Below are 20,398 nucleotides of genomic sequence, written 5' to 3' on the forward strand. Positions count from 1 at the left end.
CTCTCTGTTCGCAGGTGGAGAGTCTACAAACTATTATCAAAGATAAAACAGAGGACCACGCCTCTTTACTCGTTGCCCATCAGCAAGTCCAGCGCGATCTAGCTGAGCGTAATGAAGAGATAGACAAGCTAGCTGGTCGAATCAGAGAGTTGGAACAAGCGCTGCTTAACAGCTCTGAAAGTGTTAGAACCGTCAGTCAGCTGGAGCAGGAGCTGCATAGAGCAAAGTTGAGAGAACAGGAGCTCACACAAGTAAGACCGAAATGCACTCTTTCAGTTTAGCCATTGTTGGCAGTGGGCACACTCGATTTATTTGTTTATTTATTTATTTTCTCCTCCTCTGTTAGGATAAGCTTGCGCTGGAGCAGCAGCAGCTGTCCAGCAGGCTTCAAATCTCGGCTCTGCAGTCCAAACTGGATGAGACGAGGCACTGTTACCATGACAACGCGCGTGACCCCACCCAGGAGCTTAGGGATGCTTTGGACGATGCTCAGCAGAACTTGCGTAGCAAAGAGCAAGAGGTTAGTCAGATTTCATGTAAAGGCACTTTGTGTATGGTTGAAGCAGATAACTAACAGCGGTTTATGTCCACGTTTGACTGCAGTGCCACCTTCTGGTACAAATATGAATGGGGATCAGATCTATTGGGTCATGTTTATTCTCACTTGTGGTTCATTTTAATCACGATACAGATTTTTGCAGTTCGCTACATTTTTTTTTATATATATATATATATATATATATATATATATATATATATATATATAAAAACTTTTAGCACTAAGTTTTGTTTGTCTGTTGAATAAACGCTACTTTGTCTTTTAGGTCGAGGTCTTGCTTGGTCAACTGGAGGCCGTGCAGAGAGACTTTAGCCTCAAAGAGGCTGAACTGAAACACCTTACACTTCAGCTGGAGTTGGTGACCAATAAGAACACAGAAGATGCTAATGAGCTCCAAGAGCAGATTTCTGCTCTTAAGGTAAGAACTACCATCTTCACATCGAAGAGGATATCTTTTCTACTTGAAAGGTTAAAAGATGTCACATTTCTGTGGTTTGACTCAGTCTTCAACCTTTTAATCAATCCTCAACCCCCTGTCATCTTTTCAGCTTGAATGAAATATAATTTAATCTTAAGTAAATTGGGTATAAATCTGATTACAGGAGAACGTGTCAGCCCTCACCATACTCAATGAGGAAAAAGAAGACCGCAGCCAGGTGGAAGAAACTGAGGAAGAGTCCCTCCCCTCAGCACTTCTCCAGGAGAAAAACCAGGAGATCGACCATCTCAATTATGAGATCCAAAGACTGGAACAGGCGCTGGAGAATGCTGGAGACGATAAGGTCAGTGTAAGCATACACACAATGTAAACAACACTTGTGTGCACATAGTTGAGTCTTTATATTAATATACTAATGCTTTTTATATACTATTTTACAAAAAAGGCTCTGGAGGTGGAGCTTGAGGATTTGCGCTCCCAGGTCGAACATCTTCAGTCTGAAATCACAAGAGTGCGCCATGACAAACAGGAAGAGGAGGAGCGCCTTCACGAGGTCATCAGTACGTTGCAGGCAGAGCTCGCCACCTTGGGCCCCAACCTGCATGAAGTCAGTGACTCTCAGGATGGGGACAGCATTAATCCATCACCTGCTCCCAGCCCTGAACCTCAACAGTATGCCATCCTAGAACAGGAGCGGAAGGGACGGCCAAACAGCTTGAAGCACGAGCTCAGCCTCACTCATTCCGCCACCTCTCGTTCTCTTCGATCTCGTCTCAAGACACTTAAGAGTCAACTTGAGACTGCTGTGGTAGAGAAGGAGGGACTGGAGCGCTTACTGCTCACCCAGGAAGAGGAGTACAGGGGACAAGGGGAAGAGTTTGGAAAGAGGCTCAAAGCTGAGAGGGAAAAGTCAGAAGAAGTCCAAGGTCTCCTCAAGCTGAAGGAAGCTGAGCTAGAGGAGGTTAAAGTCCAAGTAGAGGAGGAGAGGGAGATGAGGAAACTGTCAGATAAAGAGGGGGGCAGTTGGAAAATTCAAGCTGAAGAGGCAAGCGCCCTGCGTGAAGAGAAAGTCAATCTCAGCTCCCTGGTTTTGGAATTGCAAAAGGGAGAACAGGAGAGAGAGCGAGAGATTGAAACTCTAAAAACTAAGGAGCTGGAGATGGAAATGGAAATGGAGGTCCTCAGAGAAGCCAGTCTTACTCTTGAAAGGCAAGTCCAGGAGATGAGAGCAGAGATGGTGGACATGGAGGAACTGGTTGCTGAGGGAAGGGCAAAGCTTAAAATCCTTGAAACTGTGAAAGGAGAGCTTTCTGCTGAACGTGAAGTGCTGAGACGGAGAGAAGGTCAGCTGCAACAGGAAGCTGAACGGCTAAGACAGGAAGTGACTTCAATGAAAGCCCTTATCCAGGATCTGACAGTTAAGCTAAATGAAAAAGAAACTAATCAGGAAGAGGTGCAAAAAGAAGTCCTGGTAAGTGTTAAAGAGCCCTCACTATGCTTTTTCTGGTTAGATCATAAATCACAATTATTCATTTGAAAGGGATTGAGTATTATTTTCCCAGATAACTCTGGACCTGAGGCTTGTTGAAGCAGGTTTTCAGAGAAGAAATTTTCTCAACGTTTTTTTTTTTTTTTTGTCTTGCGTACAGCTGTGCTAGCGGCTGCAGACAGGAGCACATCTGGTTGTAGTTAGGGGTGTTGCTATTATGACGTGTTACAACACAGAGACTGCAGAAACGAGCTCGCTCGGAGGAAGTTGCATTAGAATGAGGAAGCAAGAGGAAAATCTTTGCAAGTCTGGGTTTTAAAGTTTCATTGCACTTTAGTTTGTTTTTAATCGTTTTTGTTGTTTTCAGTATTTTCTGCCGTGGCAACATGTGGTAAGGAGCAGTTGTGGTATTTGAGATGACTGAATTCCCCGAGTTGGGTTGTAACATGTCTGATTTCAGCTGAGCTCTGTTTAGCTGTAAAGCTAAGCTGCTTTTGGCAAATGTATCCATTCTGGTTACGATGCACTGGAGTTTTTTTTTTACTTTTCTTTTTTGTAGTAATGAGTGTAAATGATTGCATAAGTTGTTTTTAGTTGCAAACACTGAATGTGATTTTTACTATATGGCCATTAAAATGCTGCATGCTTTGTTACAAATCAAAACATTCAGCTCTTTCTATCTGATGCTTATTTACAACTGTTTTGGGGAAAAATTGAAGGAAATGAAAAGTAAGGAACGGGAATGCTTTTACTGCTACACTGATGCTGATCATTACTGCACATATATATATATTTTTTATTTTTTTAAATCTCAGAACCATGCAGATTTGACCCTTGCTAAAGCAGATGCTGCTTTGAGACAGAGGGAGGCTGAATTTTCCAGGCTGAGGGCAGAGCATCAGGCTCTCACAGCAGAGCTAACTGCAGTGAAACAAGGGCTGAGTACCAGTGCAGAGAGGGTTGAAAAACTTCATGAGGAAGGACAGGTGGGAAAATAAAAGCGGAGCGCAGAACATTGGACATAATCATGTGAATGAATCCATTTGTTCTGAATATTATATTCTTGACAGCTCAATTTTATTTATTTTTTTTACTTTTAGACCAAAGACCGTGCCCTCGTTGACCTGGAGACTGACAATCGGCAACTTAAGGCAGAACTTCTACGTCTTCAGGAGGACCTGGCTGTACAGGAAGAGGAACTGGCCTATCGGCAAAACGAGCTAAAGCAACTTCAACAGCAGTGCCGTCAACAGAATAAACTCCCTCGCCACCAGGAATACCCGCAGAGGGGTAAGCACAAATTGCATTTATGTGGGAATGGTAAAGTCAGGTCTTTCTTTTATTTAGTGAAATGCGAGACTTATTAGTTTGATAAGGTTCAGGTGAAAGGTAAAAATGTCTTCACATTATAACCGATGCTTGCTCTCATATTTTTCATTACTTTATCCAACAGATATTTTTCACGGAGCTTTTGAGGATGCCGTGACTGTCTCTCGTGACGAAGCCTCTCTGAGCTCTCCAGAGGTCCTAAGGAGACTTGAATGCTCTGAGGACAGAATCCACGAACGGTTCCACGCCTCGGTTCTAGATTCTCGTCTTTCGGAGCTCAGTGGTCTGAACATAACGGGCGTCGATCACGTCAGAACCTCTCCGAGGGTTATAATGGAGCCTCCACACTCCAGGACCATCACCCCAGAACCAGCAACTCAAAGTACCCACTCAGCAGGCTCTTTATCGGTGTCTGACAACTTCTCTGTACTGGATTCCCTGGATGTTGACAAAGTATGCTGTCTCATAAGTTCATATCCATACAAGGTTTTCTGAACCACTTTAAGAGAGTTAAAGTCTCTTGTTTGGGTCAGATATGGTTTAATTTCTGTTATTCCTCATCTTAGGTGCGTGAATTGGAAGAACTTGACCTAACGACCCCTCCATCTCCATTTGGCTCCGCCTCTTCCCTGTCATTACATGAATGGGCCAGTGATGGTTATGGTAGCAGTAAGTATTTCCAGAGCCTGACAGTTGTAGGAATGTTTAATGTGTGGCTTATCAGACACCTTGGTCATGGTATATTTTTGATATTTTACATGAAGGCAACTGGATTTGCTTAGATTGGAATCCAAAAGCAGCTATGTAGGCAAGGCAAGTTTATTTGTACAGCACAATTCAACTACAAGGTGATTCAAAGTGCTTTACAGATACATTAAAACAGTAGAAATAAAAAGCATGATTTAAATTTTAAACAAAAAAAGAAAGAAATAAGAACAATAGATAGGATCAGATAAAATCAGTAGTTAAAATGTGATTTAAGTTTTGAAACTGAAATGAAAATTAATATTTAAAAACTAGACGGATGTTTTTCAAAGTAGGAGATTTGCATTTTCAGCCGTGTCAGAAAATGTCAACTAAACGTCGGGTTCTGTCAACCAAGACCATGGCGCACAGTGCAGCACATTGGTTTTAATATAGAACAGACTTGACCCTCTTCTCTCCGCTCCTGTTGCAGATGTGAGTTCAGAGCTGGGTGCGCGGCTGAGAGTGGAGCTCGAGCAGACTGAAAGGCTGGATGCTCAGTTTGTTGAGTATCTCCGCTGCAGAGGAATGAACCCCACAGTTAACACGGACAGTGCTGCCGGCAGTATGAGCTACAGTGATGACTTTCTGTCGCCTGAGCTTCAAGTATGCTTTTGCAAACAACTGATAGTAATATTAGAAACACATTGAGCGCGAGTGTACTTAGTGTGTCTGTCTTCCTACAGGGTCTGTTGAAAAAGGTGTATCAAGAGAGCTGTAGAATTCTCACTCTGAGCCAGAGTCGTGGAGCTCCTTCAACCCAACGTCACGTTTCAAACCTAAAAGCTTTCTCAATTAGTCAGACACACCTTCATGCTGAAGATGTGTCCACTCCGCTGGACCACGGGGATAGATCGCCACTGGCCAATCCACCCATGAGCTGGCAGCAGGAGAAGAGGGCACTGCAAGAGACTGTGATTGCTCTGAGAGAGCTCCTCTGTCGAATGGCACAGAGACACACACAGGTTACTTTCCTTGGCTTAAGAACTTTAGTCTAGTAAAAAGGAGCATTTGTTTTAGTTATCTTGCTATTTATTTGGATATTGCAAGGTCTTTTTGCTTATATTTTCATTTGGGTTTAGGATGAGGAAAATGTAACTTAATATTTGACCCAGTCTTATATGCGCCACCTATTGTGCTAATGACGTTCTTATTTGTTTCTCAGTCTGACTTCACAGATAACTGGCACAGAAATCAGCTTCAGACCGATCACATTGAATCCCAATTGAAAGCAGAGTTGGAGGAGAGCCAAAAGCAACTGAAATGTGCCCATGATACTCTGCAAGAGCAACATAACAAGATACTGTCGCTCAGGTACAGCACATGCTCCTAGAAGCAACACTCGCCCTCTTCAAACCTCAACATCATGGACAAATATTGATTTTTAGAAGGCAGTTTAGAGAAAATATTTGTTTGTTTCCACTTGAAAGCTTTAAAAAAATGAGAAAAAATAAAAACAAGGAGCTGAACTTTACTTTCATTTTAACCTTTATTTCAAATCCTCGTTATTAGCTTGACTTGTCATTTTTCTACAATGCCATATTAATCTAGATTTTGTCCAGAGTTTAATTATTACAGTGGATCCGTATCACTTTAAAATCTGTTCTGAATTCAACTGGACAGAAACGCCCCTGTTCGCAGCAGAGCTCTTATTGTGTAAGAGATGCATCCACGTGTGTGCGACCGCTTCCCGTCTTCCTCACAGCTCAGCCATTATAAGCGGCCTGGCTTTTAATTGAATCCCGGTTTTCATTTTAATGAAATGCAGCAGAACGTTCCCTACAGAGTATTCGTCTCTTCGTTGTTTTATTTTAGTTGCTAGTGATGCTGTTAGTAGAGTCTAACCACTGCCCCTGAATGTTCACAAAGTCCAGTGTCGGGATTGGCTCCCTCGCTTAAAAAATAAAAAAGGATCATATCTCATAGCAATAAACATCAACAGGTGAAGTACAATGTTATCGCTCTGGAAAGTTATCACAAACTAATTTGTGTCATTGTGATGGAATAAAAATAAAATATGTTTGAGGCACCCGATGTATAGAGGCCATTGTTATTAGGCGCGGCTGGCCCAAGTTTGAGTCTGGGCCTAATACCCTTTGCTGCCTTTCTTCCCCCTTTCACGTCTCCCTGCTGTTGAATGGACAGCAGTGCCCAAAAATACCTTTTAGAAAATGTACATTCTGGCCTGCCTTTACTTGAATCACTAGAGCAACATCTTTTTGAATGGCATTTTACCTTATTAACCTTTTTTCTTTCTTTCTTCTTCAGGCTGACTGTTGAGGAGGATGAGGAAGCTTTGAAGAGTGAGCAGGCCAGAGTCCAGGAGCTTCAACAAGAACTGGAGCAGGAGAGGGCTCTGAGTCTTCGTAAAGATAAAGAGGAGGAGGAAAGGAGAGGGGTAAGTTGAGAGTAAAGTAGAGTAAATAAAGTCTTTTTGAGTTTCTCCTCTAAATTCTGAAAGATAAACCACCTCTCACTCTTATTTCCAGGCTGTCCAAGTATCCTCTGAGAAACATAGGTCTGAGATCATGTCTTTGAAGGGCCAAGTGGAGCAGGAGAGGGTGGCCTCCAGCAACCTGAAACAAGAGCTTCAGATAGAACAGTCCCGCAGTGTGCTGCTAGAGAAACGCCTAGAAGACACCCAGAAGGTGCTCGAAGATGAACGCCAACTTCTTGCCGACCAACAAGAGCTCAACTTGCAAGAGAAAACTCGCATTGAGCGCCTCTTGAATGAAGCAGAGACTCGCCTGGCTGAAACTCACTCGAAGCTTGCAGATTCTCACAGGAAGCTTGATGAAGAGAGAGACCGTTGGTCCAGGCAGGTGGATGAGCTCAGCTGCAGATATGAGGCTGATTCCACCAGAGACAGGAGGTTTATCTCGGACCTGCGCTCGCAGCTAGAGCAGGAGCGAAGTCAGGGGGAGGAGCTGGCAGCTTTGATGGACAAACTGAGGGCTGAGCTACTTCAAAGCAAGAGGAAATGGGAAGAAGAGGATAGAACAAGGAGGGAGGAGCTTCAGAGGGAGCAGGAGGTCGCTATCAGACACAGAGTAAAGTTGGAGACTTTGAAGGAGCAAAAACGGGACATCGTCTGTGCTTTAGATGTAGAGCGGGAGCAGTCCAGACGTCAGGGGGTTGAACTGGCAGAGCTGAAGGAGAGACTTCGACTGCTGAAGGACAAAGAGAGAGAGAGGGACGAGCTGTTGGAGAGGGAGAGGAGAAGGGGAAAGCAGGAGCAGATGGAGAGAGAAAGGCGACAGGAGAGGGCCAATAACAAACTGGTGAGTTATCATCAAGCTACATCCTCTCTGATAGATGTGATGTTCCTCTTTTTTTTTATTTTTTTTTTATTTTTTTATTTAGATTTACTTAGAATAATTTCAGATATTCACATACGTACATCAGCGTATAAACATTTCTTACTTTAGTTGGAGTTGGAGTCACTGAGGAAGCAGGACCAGCAGCGCATGCAGGAGCTGCAGCGCACTCTGGCCGAGCTGGAAAGGGAAGAGAGGGAGATGGCTGCTCAAAGGCTGTCTGGGCGAACCTCAGGACAGCAACATAAATCTGCTCTTGCACAGCGTTCTCACAGTAGCTCCCAAGCTGATGGAGCCCAGGTAGGCGTCTCACAGCAGCACCAACAGGTATTTGAGTGTTTGCTGCTTCTGGTAAATTGAACTTGTATTTTATTTTATTTTTCTTTCTTTCTTTTTTTTTTTTTTTTTTTTTAAGACACATTTGAATTGTAAAATGCATTTTCGTTCTCGCCACAGATGCCGTCCAAGTCCTCATCCGACCTGTTGGAGACCTTACTGAAGGAGAACTCTGAGTTATCAGAGCGGATGGCTTCACTGACTCAGGAGAGGGCCTCCTACAAACATAGACTCGCCTGCCTGGAGAGACAGCTGCGGCGCACGGAGACTGAGCTCGCCAAGGTCACCACAGAATCAGAAAACAGACCAGTCAGTGACGTCACCAACAGCAGCAGGGTGAGTCCACATCCCATCAAACATGCATAGAATTACTGTAGCCTGACTTGACTGTACAAATGGGATTAAAATGCAACAATTTTGAGCACAGTGATATAGTACGGTTATAATAAAAATAAAAAAAGGTCTCTTTGTGTTTGCAGCTACAGCGTTATTATGAACGCTACCTGCGTGCTGAGAGCTATAGGAAAGCTCTGGTGTTCCAGAAGCGTTACCTGCTGCTGCTGTTGGGGGGATTCCAGGATTGTGAGCAGGCTACTCTGTGTCTCATCGCTCAGATGGGAGCACGACCCTCACCCCTTTCCTCCCGGTCCCGACCCCTCGGGCGATTTAGGACTATTGTTCGAGTAGTCATAGCAGTTTTAAGGTAGGAAATAAGTGAGCATATGATTGTTGGAAACCCCAGCCTTGTATGCAACTTAAATGAGCCCCAAGCTTTTTTTTGTTTGTTTGTTGTTTTTGTTTTTCAGAATGAGGTTCCTCACAAGGAAATGGAATCGAGCCATCAGAAGGTTATCATTTTCTGGGACTGTCAACGGGCATGCTCAAGGTCGGCTCCGCATTTCCGATTTATTTTAATCGGCTGTTGGTGTATAGATATGATTTTAACTGTCGTGTCTCCAGCAGGGCCAAAAGCTGAAGTTTTAAGGCAGCAGCCATGGTCAAATTCTGACTCTACACAGAACAGAGACACCGCTACCACTCTCATTCCACCCAGCAAATCACCTTTCAGGCTGCACAACAGGTTTGGGCTCCTTTTTGGTGCACTTTTTCTTTTTTTCTCTCTTTTTCAATGATTTGTGATAAATGTAGAAATATGTCTGTTGAATTGCAGCATTTATTCTTGTTTTTTTTTTTCTCTTTCTCTCCTATCTTTTAAGGTCATACTCCAGTACCACTTCTGCCTCGGTTCATTCAGGCGGAACGTCACAGGATCCCGAACGATCTCTCACAGAATATATCCATCATCTGGAGAAAGTCCAGCAGCGGCTGGTGGGGGCCAGGCAAGGTGAGCGGAGCTGAGTACAAGTTTTCTTCTTCTTGGTGTACACCAGGTGTATTGAAGCTTCACTGGTTGTGGAATTCACGGTCATCTCCCATTTACCTCTGCACTCTGCTCCATGGTACACTGATTGGTTCATGGAGCAGACAGAATAACTATGGTGTATCTAAGCATATTAAGCCAACTCCCACTGCATTATTAAGCACCTTAGCATCTTACTGGGTTCTGACTTCAATAATAGCAAGCACTGTCACTGGGAGTTTTTCAGGCCATTGTTTTGTTTTTTGTTTTTTTTTCTTTCTTGCTCTTATTCAGATATAAAACTACACAATAATTGGTCCAGGTGAAAGTTCAGGTTTCACCTGCATAAAACAATGTTTGCATACATAATGTTTCTACACGTGGTGCTGTCAGGAAAGCTGCAGTTTAGTGTAAAACAAGTAACTGAGATAAATTCACATTTTTTGTGTGTTGTGTGGCCGGATCACTCCTGGGACATGGGTAGAAAACGTGTTTCTGGATTCCACAAAACCTGTGTGCTCTATTATCTCCCAACATAGTAAGCAGGACTCATTTAGCCCAACCCCCTAAAGAGGAAAGGAGGATACAGTCAGCCTGTTCCCCTAATATGATTGGTTATCGGCAGCGCTGGCTGCAGGAGAATGGAACGTGGCTGTACCTGAGCTGCTTGTCACCTCTTTACCTGTATGGTCCAGGTGAGTGTGAGTGTAACATACTCACCCCACCAAACTAATCGGTGAAGTGCACCTCCTGGGACTGACCTGTCTGATGTCGGTGTACAGTCCCTAAGAGGTGTTAACACCTTTACATTTAATTCAAGCTCATTCTCTGCAAAACAGAATGTTTTCCAAAGCGTACTGTTATTTGTTTTCTAATCCATGTGTCTGTTATCCAGGTAGCCATTTGTCTCAACTTGTAGACTTGCACTTTTATATACCTTCAGTACCAATTGGTTGAAAGCTTTTTCTGTGGGATGGCCTGCTGCAGTGCTTGGGGAAATTCCGACAGCAGAGATGTAGGCTTTGATAATCACTGTGCTCAGAGGCTGCTTTCAGAAATATGAGCTTTTGATATTTGAGTCAAATCCTCGGGCAGAACACTCTGCTAAATGATTTGTTCTTTTAATCTTTAAGCCTTTTCCTGGTTAAATAAAGGTAGTAATGATAATGACAATAACTGGCAAATTGGCTGTTAATCCAATACAGAACATCTCATCAGCACGATATATGAGCCAAATGCACAGCTCAGTTTGTCTGGAGTGACCCATTTAACCCTGAAGTTCCCTTAACTTTGTGTCTGTGATTTTATTTGGGCATTGTTATACTAGTCGAAACCTAATGCACCTCATAATGACGCAGACATTTTCCAACTCGGGATGTTTTTTATGTGTTTATAGTATTTTTATATTTATAGTATTTGACATTGTGTTTAAATGTGTTTTATACATTAACTGTTCTAGCAGTGCAACATCACTCTAAGACCAGAGTGTGACGGCCCTGATGAAACTCACCATTTCTATCTGTTTTTTCAGTTCAGTTGCATTTTTGTCATTTCCTGTTGGGTTTTTTTGAGAACTGAATATGTTGATGTTGGATGTGCCAACAGATTTGTGTGGTGCATGAAAAATCTAGGTTATCGAGGCTGTATGTGGTACATAAAATCAGCCAAATATATATTTGCTGACTTTTGCTTTCATATTATTCTATTTGGGGTGGCGGAATATTTTGTTCTCAGTACATTGTCCAGTGTGTAGACAAACTCTTATCGGCCTTCTGAAAGAAGAAACACTGTTTCCTGCCAGTACTGTGACTAAAATAAATATATTACCTTTGGTCAGGCCATAAGTACTCTGACAAATACCATATCAATATTATGTATGACAGCAGCAATGTATCCTGACTGCTACATTAACCCTCTTAGACTTTTTGTTCATTGGCATGTACATGTATTTGTGTGTGTGTGTGTACACATGATTTGTCTGTACACACACAGGCTGACGAAGTTCTTTTAAGAAAGTATGTGATTGTCAGGCTACATATTGAGCTCATAGGGAAAGTACATTGTTTTTGAAAGATGACTAAATGTTTAAGCAGTTATTTATTAATGTTCCATACATTTTAAAACCAATTAAGTTTTCAATGGAAACCAGTCGGCATTGGCAGTGGTTTTAACTGCACCTCGGTTAGGATTTATATGATGGTGAAGCCTGAAGATGAAGTTTTTGCTAATATTGTGTTTTTCTGTGTCTGCATCCTGTTAGGTTCGTCTGCCTCCCAGCCTGACTCAAAGTAGTCCAACCACTGAAAAACTGAATTCTGCCTGCGTATTCTTCCAGAACCGTCCATGCCTTATTACCCTGTCAATGAGACGCTTGTTTAATATTTTTTTTTTATTGTGATTTTTAAACAAATGTATAAATTATTTGGTTTGTTTTCTAATTAAATGTGTGTGTATGTTCAGTATTTGAAAAGTCATTGTTGTGGTCCTGTAAGAACAAGTGTTTGTCATAATTTTAGATGGAGGTCTTATTTTCCACAAATGTATCGTTGTTCTTATGTAAATAGGACTGATGTTCGTTGTAAATCTCTCTAAATGTGTGATGGTTTTATACCAGAAATCAAACTAGAGTGTATTATGTCATAAAGATGACCCTTATGTGATTTTTGTATTGACTTTTTATCATAAACTTATTAAAGATTTTACATTTGATAGCAAATGAGACTTTGTTCATCACATGGCAAAACATAATTTGTCCCCTTATTTTAGCTCATGTTTGTGTGCCATTTAGACACTTCTTTTTGGCTCATGTGTTCAACTAACACTGTGGAGTATAACCCAGTGAAGGAGGCCCGAGACTTACAACCCATACAATCATGTCAGGAACAGTGTAACATGTTGTTTTAATTTTATTGTCCATATAAAACCAAAACTTGTTTTCCTCAATCTTCCTGTTTGTATCGCCCTAAATGGATGTATTATATAATCCCTGTGAGAATTTTTCAAGAGGCTTTTATTCTTATTATCATGAAAGTGAGGAAACTTAATTAAAGATTAAAGTATGTGATGTTGACAGCTATGCATCTAAAACTCCTAGCACTCAGTAAAGCTTAGCCATATAAGATTTTAGTCCTACAAAGTCATTTGTTCGAGCTTTCCTTGTATGTTAACTTGGACTTTAGGATGCAATGAGTTCATTAATTTTCACTCAGTCACTCGTTCCGGTTAATTGATATTAGGTGTTATGTAATAAATAGGCATTGGAGCAGGACGGCGGCAGCCAATGAGCGTCTATTGTGCAACCGACATATTCGTTTATTATGTCAGAGGGTGCCGTCTGTGCTCGGGCTTCCATTCGTTGTCTCTGTTCAGTTGTAATTTAGAACTCCGCCCAACAGTCATCCGGCGCCGTACAAAACGTTCGCACTTCGTGCAACGCCGACGCTGAGTGACGTAGCCCTTCGCAGTTCAGCACAGTTATGCTAACGCCGAGCTAAAGTAACAGCAGGACGTTGTGTCGTAGATCGTTGTTTGACATCTTACCTGTGGATAATCCGTCCTGGCCCGCGTGGAAGACCTCGTTACAGTTTTCTCGTATTTGTCTGGGATGTATGGATGGATCGTTGACGGAATTTCGTCGCTGTTCGAGCCCATTAAGGGGCAAAACTCCACCGAGTGGCCCGGGAAAAGAAACTTTAGCGAAGAAGGACTCACGCGAGCAGGTGTGAAATTGGCAGTACGGCGGCAGAGCCACGGAAGACCGGCTAAACGGAACTACCAGAGGTCTGTGGATGAAGATACCATGTCATTGTAGTAAATGGTGCCTTAATTGTTTTTGCAGTAGCTCGGCTTTGATTAGGGATTTGGTTACGGGAGGCTACATTTCATCTAACAAGCTAACATTTACTTAGCTAACATGTGTGAACAAACACTTATAACTCAAAGATGTGTATAAGCATAAAAATAAAACGGTTTTAATTCAACCATGGTTATTTTGTGAGATGAAATTCACCTTTGTACTTTTACACTTCCATCAGTCACTAAAAGTGTAGGAGAAATGCCATATTTGAATACAAGTAGCTCAAAGTTATCAATTTCAAGACTTGCATAGATGCACTTGATTCAAATTTTAGGATTTATGGAGGTGAAATCATTAGTCGATTTACCAATTTACTGATAGATCCCTATTTTGCAACTATTTAGATGACTTCAGTCATTTATAACTGACTAAGCAAAGCCTCAGAGGCTTTGGTCTCAGCTACTCAAAAGTATGAAGGCTGTGGCACTTTCCTGTTTTGTATTGTAGAGACTGAGTATCTTCAGGTGTTGGACTGAAAAGACAGATGTTTGAAGCCATCAGCTGTGGTGATCAGCATTTTGTAACTTTAATATAATATTCTGTGCATGTGTAAATGAGAGGTGGCATCAGAAAGATGTCATCACAGTAAAAATCAGTACAAGTGCAAGGTTCTACTAAATATGGTCTAAAGCAACCTGATCACTTCCAAATGAATGAATAAAATGGGTTTGTGATGATTTGTTATAGATTGTTTACATTTTGTAAATACAAGAGGAAACGGAAGAAGCCAAAACGCATGTTCTTCTATTACAGTGTGCATGTTGCAGATGGTGTTTGTCACAGCGACCAGGTAGAGGCGAAAAGACGTAAGCGAGGTACGTTGCATGTTTGACGAAATGTTTTGTGGTTGATATCAAAAAATCTCTTTGACATGAATTTCAGCGATTTGTTGACTTGTAGCGTCTTGTCTCTCACAGATGTAGTCATCAGCTTTGTGAAGAAAACTCTAGCTGGGGTAGCGGGTCTGCTCAGGCTGCGGAAACCTCTGACAACCAAGTGTGAGAATCCACGGCAGTATGAAGACACTCAGGTAGATGCTGTGTCCGCTTCGCTCAGATGCAAACATTTGGACGTCTGCTGGTGTAGTAAACTGATTGCCTTGTTTGTATTGCCTGCTCTCTGTTAATCCAGCCTGTCACTCTAATGGGCATAGATGAGCTCCATACATCGTGGCTGAGCGGCACTGAGTGGAGAATGGGTAAGCGAGGACAAATCAAATGGATTTATCCCACAGAGATAAATAAATGCTGCAGTAGTTTATTGATGGTCTTCGTGTATATTTTTGTTCTCTCCTCACAGACAAACCAGTCGGTGGAGTGAATGACAGAAGTGGGAAGAATCCTTTTCAGAGCTCTTTACCCCCTTTAATGAGGAAATACAGGCAAGTGCTCCAATAGCCAAGACTTTCCTCGTTCTTTTGGACCCAGCTAACGCGTGAACATATAGGAAGCACCATTGGCAGCGCTCCATTGCTAATGCACTTGCCTCATTTTAAATTCAGTGGGACAGCACTCCCTGCAGGGCTCCCAGACAGAGCTAAGGAAAGAGAGAGGAGAGGCTCCCTCCAGCTTCTGCCCTCGAGGCCTGCTGTCAGGGTGGGAACTGCTAATCCTGAACCAGCATGCAATGGCTTTGGACACAACCGCTGCTACAAGCCCAGTCTTACTGTGGAAGAGGTAAATATAGGTTGATGGGAGGATTAATCCAAAGTTGCCTTAACTCTGCATCATGTGCAACCTTTTTTAGATGCATTGAACAGTATTTTGTTTCTATAATGCTCTCTCTTTGCATACAGATTTAAGCATTACAGTTAGTTAGCTTATTTTATAGCTAGCTGATTTTTGGGGTTCTGATCCCATTCCTATACTTGAATTTAGATATCCTCTGATATATACCTATACCTTCCGATACCAGAGCTCTTTTACTTGAGCTATCCCATAATTTGGATAAGACTATTGTTCATTTAGTCCTACTGTGGGACATTAACATGTTATAGCAGCAAGATGGTAGCAAACAGCAGCACCAAAAAGTCCCAACATGAATAGAAAAACAAAGTAACAAATGGGGATTAAACGTAAGCAATGCAAAGAAGGTAATGAGCGATAACAAGAATATCTCCAAAGTTAACATTATCACTTCTTTTTAAAAATGTGTACATGCAAATAAATGTACATACATGGGACTTTTGGTTTCAAAAATTGGTTTATTGGAGAGAGACCTGATGGTTAACTTGAAGTTATTCTTTAACAATTTGATTCTAAGTTTAAACATCCATTATATTATAGGCCTGTTATAGTTTGGAGTCTGGATCCATATGTGGATCGAGACACGGATCTGTGGCATCAGTCCAATATATAGGATCTGTGAATGACAGCAGTGTAAGAGCCCGATACTGACGTTGGATCTAATTGGTCCAAACTCTTATTATTTTGTATGTAGTAGTTGTATGAAATTAGAACCGGTTGCAATGACCTCGTCATTTAATCAAGCTTTCACAGCATTTCTATTCTTAGTTCTTTCATTTATAATCTCTTTTTTTTTTTTTTTTTTGCTGCCTCTAGACCATAAAGCAGAACAATAAGGAGCACTACCGGCGCTTGTTGGAGATGGTGACGGAGAAATACAGTAAAAGCCAGCCACTACCTTTCAACCAAACAAAACCACAAGGGTGAGTGCTGCCTTTCATCCGTGTAGAACCTGACATCTCCAGCAGGTTGCTTTTAAGGACGTCACCTGTATGATATGAGCTGGTTAGTTTTTCAGTTTGTTTCCTCTTTTGCTTCCAGAGAGTTGTTGTCACAGGTTGATCACAAAACTGCTGCTTCAGGAAAAACCTTTGAATCGGTGTCCAGGAAGGTGGGATGCACAGGTGAGATGTGTGAATGGATGTTAAAGGTCAAAGCTTTTCAAAGCTACAGGTCCTGTGTGGGTCGGTGCCAAGGGTCACAGACATTGTCAGTTTATCTATGAGTTTAAATGTCCTTAGGCCCAAGGTTGTGTCTTCAGATTGCCTGTTGGAAAACATCTGTTAATGAATAAAACAGGTGTCCAAATGATCACAGATTCCCTTGCTATTTGCTTACATTATTACAGTAACTGATGCTTGTTTGGGATCTTATTTTTAGAAGATATCGAATGACTCTCTTCTCTGCTTCACAGCTGCACCAAGTGTGTTTACATACAGAAATGTGTCTGCGAGTAAAGACAGGTTGGTGTTGTACCATTTTATGTACATGTGTGTCGCGCATAATCTTTCTTGATTTTTATTGAGTAACTTCTACTTAATTCCTCTTCAGGTGGAGCGGGTTTACCTTCAGCAAGTCGTTCAACGGAGCCCTCGAGGATGCACAGCCTGTTAGGTACACGAAGGTAACCATTTCTTTCATTCTTTTCTGACATTTCAAAGTGTTCATTCAGTCCCTGTTACAGGCAGTAAGATAGGTATGCATGTGTATCCTGTGAGTAATGTTGACGTGTGTTACAGCAGAAACAGGCTACAGAGGTAGACCTTTCTACAGAAGTAGCAACTCGCCTCAATCTAGTAGACAGAGAAACTACTGCCGCCGGCCTTTCTAGCACACAAGCTGCCTACACAACACAAGCAAGGCACGGTGATGAGGACATACCCAGGCTGACCAAGGTGAGACTAACATTCAAAGTTTAACATTGAGAGAAAAAAGCGCAGATTCGGTTTAGGTCACCCGACGCGTTTTCTTGACTTTCTGTAGGAAATGGCTGCGGAGGTGAGTGGAGCTCTCGCTCAGAGTGATCCCAGCCTTGTTCTCAGTGCAGCTTTCAAACTTCGCATCACACAGCGAGACCTGGCCACGCTACAGGAAGGCGGCTGGCTCAATGATGAGGTGAGATCAAGTAGAGACTGTCAAGTTTCAGCAGGAGTTAGAAATTTTTGCACGTTTTAAAATGACTTTTAAGGGAAAATGGAAGGAAGTCCGGGTTTGCAGTGAAAAGTTGAGATGGGCAGCATTCGTGTTTCCTCATTTTAATTGTAGTGTCAGGATTGTTTAATTGGTATTGTTTTGTTTGGGAACTGTTTTTTTTTTTTTTTTTTTTTTATTGATGGTGGTTTTGCCTGTGGGTTTCTGTTGTAGTTTTTAGACTTTTGCTACCTGTGCACTTGGCTCGTCTCAGGGACAGCACATGAAAATGAGCGTTAAGCTAAATGTGTTGAAGAAAGAAAATGGATATGTTGGATAAGAAGGTCGATTCACTCTTCATGAAGAGGACCAACTGAGTCCATTGTCCCCATGTCTTTCGTGGATTCGCAAGCAGTGTTGTGTGAGATTAAGCTCACGATACTGTTTATGTACTATTTAGTTTCTGACTACTAAGTTACAAGCAAACAGTTCGGACTTCATGCAAAGTCAGTAAGAAGAAACCCTGAATTTCTGAGCGCTTTGTAACGTGCTCGTTTTTCCCACCAAGGTAATAAACTTCTACCTTTCCCTGATCATGGAGCGGTGCTCTGGAGAAGCAGGACGATTCAAAGTCTACTCCTTCAGCACCTTCTTTTTCCCAAAGCTGCGTGGTGGAGCAGGTGGGCAGACTGGCGGACACGTCGCAGTGAAGCGTTGGACCAAGGCTGTTGACCTCTTCCTCTTTGACCTCATTCTGGTCCCTCTGCATCTTGGGGTCCATTGGGCAATGGCTGTAAGTCAGCCTCGTGAGCTTTATCTCTGTGGATTGATCATTAGTTTTGTTGATCGTCACTGAAGTTGGCTGTTAAACGTGTTTAATAGGCCCTGCATGCGTTCATCGCTTCCTCTGCTTCTTTTTAGGTGATAGACTTTAAGTCAAAGACGGTGAAATCGTATGATTCGATGGGGCAGAGACACGATGACATCTGTAGTCTATTACTGTGAGTCCACATTTTACTTCAAGCTCCAGGCTAGCCATCATTTTTTCTTTTCTTTCATTCCTTTGTACTGTACGATGAGTGCTCTCATTGTACTCCTTTTCCAGACTCTACCTGAAAGAGGAGCACAAAGTGAAGAAGGGAAGAGAGCTCGACGGTGCCAAATGGACTGTTGGAAGCTTGAAGGCTGGTGTACGTTAACTGATGAATAACATAACACTCGGAACATTTACTTATTCATTGTGTGATTATTTACCTGTTTATTTTGCAAATAGGAAATCCCCCAGCAGAAAAACGGGAGCGACTGTGGTGTTTTTGCCTGTAAATATGCTGACTATATTGCAAAAGGAAGGCCTCTATCCTTTAAACAGGTACGTACATTCATTTATTTAAAGATCCCCGTGAAGGGTTTTTTTTTTTTGTAAACAGAAGAGCTGTTGCTGGCACAGGGCTGCATGTCTTGCCAATCCGACTGCTTTTCATCAATAAAGTGGTGTGAGATCATTTGCAGGAAAGTGTAAACAAACCCTTTTTCCGTCCAAAGTGATTCCAGTGCGAGTTCAGGGCTGTTGCCATAGCCAATTCCAGTTTGAGTCCAGCTAAGAGAGCCAAAACAGAGCCAAGTCATTACATCACTTTAAACATCTGTTTCAACACATGTTTGACCCTCTCCAGTGTGTTCCAAATGATCGTAGATGAGCACAGTGCAGAGAGACGGGTTATCTTCACAAAAGCAACAACAGTTGCTGTTTGTGAACCAGCTCTACAACTCCACAAGGATCCTTATTAGTTGTATTTTTAACATTGTTTTTATTCGAACTGAAAATGATGTCTTCTCTGTTATTTTTCAGTGCCACATGCCATACTTCAGGAAGGTAATGATGTGGGAAATCCTTAATCAGAAGCTGCTATAGAGGATCGCCGTAACGGAGACGCCCTCAGCGGGAGCCGTACTTGTGCACAATGGTCTCGCAAAGAAAGAACGGGCCAAAGACACGGACTCTGTTCACTGAAATCTAACCCAGTTCTGGAAAAATTAAAACACTAGTCTTAAGGCTTATTTATGTCTCATTTCTTGTTGGGGACATATTAACAGTTTGTAATCTCTGAGTTGTATTTGGAGACATTATTGGGATGGAAGATTCGTGTGTATGTTACCCAAACTTTGGCACTACTGACTGAATGGCTTTATACTGACGTAGGATTGGTGGATTAGTTTGATGTTCTGCTTGAAGTGCCTTTTGCCCTCTCACACTGAACTCAGCTTTGGAGCATGGTTAATTATTTTTTTTGTGAAAATCACTTGGTTATTTGCAGCTCGACATCAGTTTAGAAGAACTTAACTTAGAAATTCAAGTAATTCACTGTTACAGGTCATAATATCTGCATTCCCAGGTTGATCCAAGTGGATGGAAAATAACGAAAAGAGAGACATTTAGCTATGAAATGCAATCTTTTTATGAAAAGTGAAAATTTGAAATGCCTCCTGTCCAGACCTTTTTGTCGGTCAAAGTGCATGTATGTATGAATGCTTGCTGTAATATTGATTGTTTCACCATTATTTATGACTTGATTGGATCAGAATGTGTTTTTGGAGTGTGTGTGTGTAAGGTTTTTCCTTCATGACTGAAGTATGACAGGTTATGTTCTATTTAGGGCTGTTGCAAAGACTTATGGTATGGGCCATAGTTAACTACTGTACACACATGCATGTTTGTGGTAATGTTAAAAATGTGATTTCCCCCTCCTGTATTAAAGTATTTCTTTTTTGTAATTGGAGTTTTATTTTTTTGCTGCCATACAACACCTGAAGTTACCCAAAAGCTATGTTTCGATTTGAATGATTACATTGCATTTATAAAACCCCAGAGTAGTCTGTGACATTAGGGATTGCATGCAGAGTAATGTTCAGAGCATTTTGCCAACAGAATCTGCAGTCATGTAGTTAGATTGTGGTTATCGTGTGGTAGAAGTCTATAATGTTCTTTTAGATTGGTTTGGTAACCTTTTGTGGCGTGTTTATTATTATCATCAGCTAAAAAGAATACAAACATACAAACGAGTGCAAAAACTACATCACAAAACCAACTTTGGAC

General features: G+C 41.8%; 2 protein-coding genes across 8 annotated transcripts in view; both read left to right on the forward strand.

The window, feature by feature from the left end:
* Positions 1 to 12,282, forward strand: part of pcnt (pericentrin) — a 34,974-nt gene extending 22,692 nt beyond the window's left edge. For 4 of the 6 annotated variants that reach the window (XM_075448401.1, XM_075448403.1, XM_075448404.1 and 1 more), the window contains 21 exons: positions 15 to 251; positions 347 to 520; positions 825 to 977; positions 1,162 to 1,341; positions 1,444 to 2,469; positions 3,303 to 3,473; positions 3,588 to 3,777; positions 3,941 to 4,269; positions 4,383 to 4,485; positions 4,994 to 5,166; positions 5,247 to 5,525; positions 5,726 to 5,874; positions 6,829 to 6,958; positions 7,050 to 7,841; positions 7,989 to 8,177; positions 8,334 to 8,549; positions 8,693 to 8,916; positions 9,020 to 9,099; positions 9,174 to 9,294; positions 9,431 to 9,558; positions 11,834 to 12,282. In XM_075448401.1, the coding sequence (XP_075304516.1) occupies positions 15 to 251; positions 347 to 520; positions 825 to 977; positions 1,162 to 1,341; positions 1,444 to 2,469; positions 3,303 to 3,473; positions 3,588 to 3,777; positions 3,941 to 4,269; positions 4,383 to 4,485; positions 4,994 to 5,166; positions 5,247 to 5,525; positions 5,726 to 5,874; positions 6,829 to 6,958; positions 7,050 to 7,841; positions 7,989 to 8,177; positions 8,334 to 8,549; positions 8,693 to 8,916; positions 9,020 to 9,099; positions 9,174 to 9,294; positions 9,431 to 9,558; positions 11,834 to 11,865 (5,076 nt within the window). In that variant the 3' untranslated portion in view covers positions 11,866 to 12,282. The remainder of the gene's footprint in view (positions 1 to 14; positions 252 to 346; positions 521 to 824; positions 978 to 1,161; positions 1,342 to 1,443; positions 2,470 to 3,302; positions 3,474 to 3,587; positions 3,778 to 3,940; positions 4,270 to 4,382; positions 4,486 to 4,993; positions 5,167 to 5,246; positions 5,526 to 5,725; positions 5,875 to 6,828; positions 6,959 to 7,049; positions 7,842 to 7,988; positions 8,178 to 8,333; positions 8,550 to 8,692; positions 8,917 to 9,019; positions 9,100 to 9,173; positions 9,295 to 9,430; positions 9,559 to 11,833) is intronic. The other 2 variants (XM_075448402.1, XM_075448405.1) reach the window with 2 other exon arrangements.
* Positions 12,283 to 13,016: 734 nt separating this feature from the next.
* senp2 (SUMO specific peptidase 2) lies at positions 13,017 to 20,076 on the forward strand. 2 transcript variants are annotated; one of them, XM_075448214.1, is made up of 17 exons: positions 13,017 to 13,353; positions 14,183 to 14,244; positions 14,347 to 14,459; positions 14,561 to 14,627; positions 14,729 to 14,810; positions 14,931 to 15,105; positions 15,991 to 16,097; positions 16,216 to 16,298; positions 16,589 to 16,637; positions 16,726 to 16,798; positions 16,917 to 17,069; positions 17,158 to 17,289; positions 17,873 to 18,097; positions 18,226 to 18,305; positions 18,410 to 18,494; positions 18,578 to 18,673; positions 19,154 to 20,076. In XM_075448214.1, exons 1-17 carry the CDS (start codon positions 13,178 to 13,180, stop codon positions 19,214 to 19,216), a joined length of 1,821 nt encoding a protein of 606 aa, XP_075304329.1. In that variant the 5' UTR covers positions 13,017 to 13,177; the 3' UTR covers positions 19,217 to 20,076. The 2 variants fall into 2 exon arrangements, with proteins under 2 accessions (XP_075304329.1, XP_075304328.1); XM_075448213.1 differs by having other exon boundaries at positions 13,018 to 13,353; positions 16,914 to 17,069.
* Positions 20,077 to 20,398: the final 322 nt, after the last annotated feature.

The sequence above is a fragment of the Odontesthes bonariensis genome, chromosome 17 (genome assembly GCF_027942865.1).
Source record: "Odontesthes bonariensis isolate fOdoBon6 chromosome 17, fOdoBon6.hap1, whole genome shotgun sequence".
NCBI lineage: Eukaryota > Metazoa > Chordata > Actinopteri > Atheriniformes > Atherinopsidae > Odontesthes > Odontesthes bonariensis.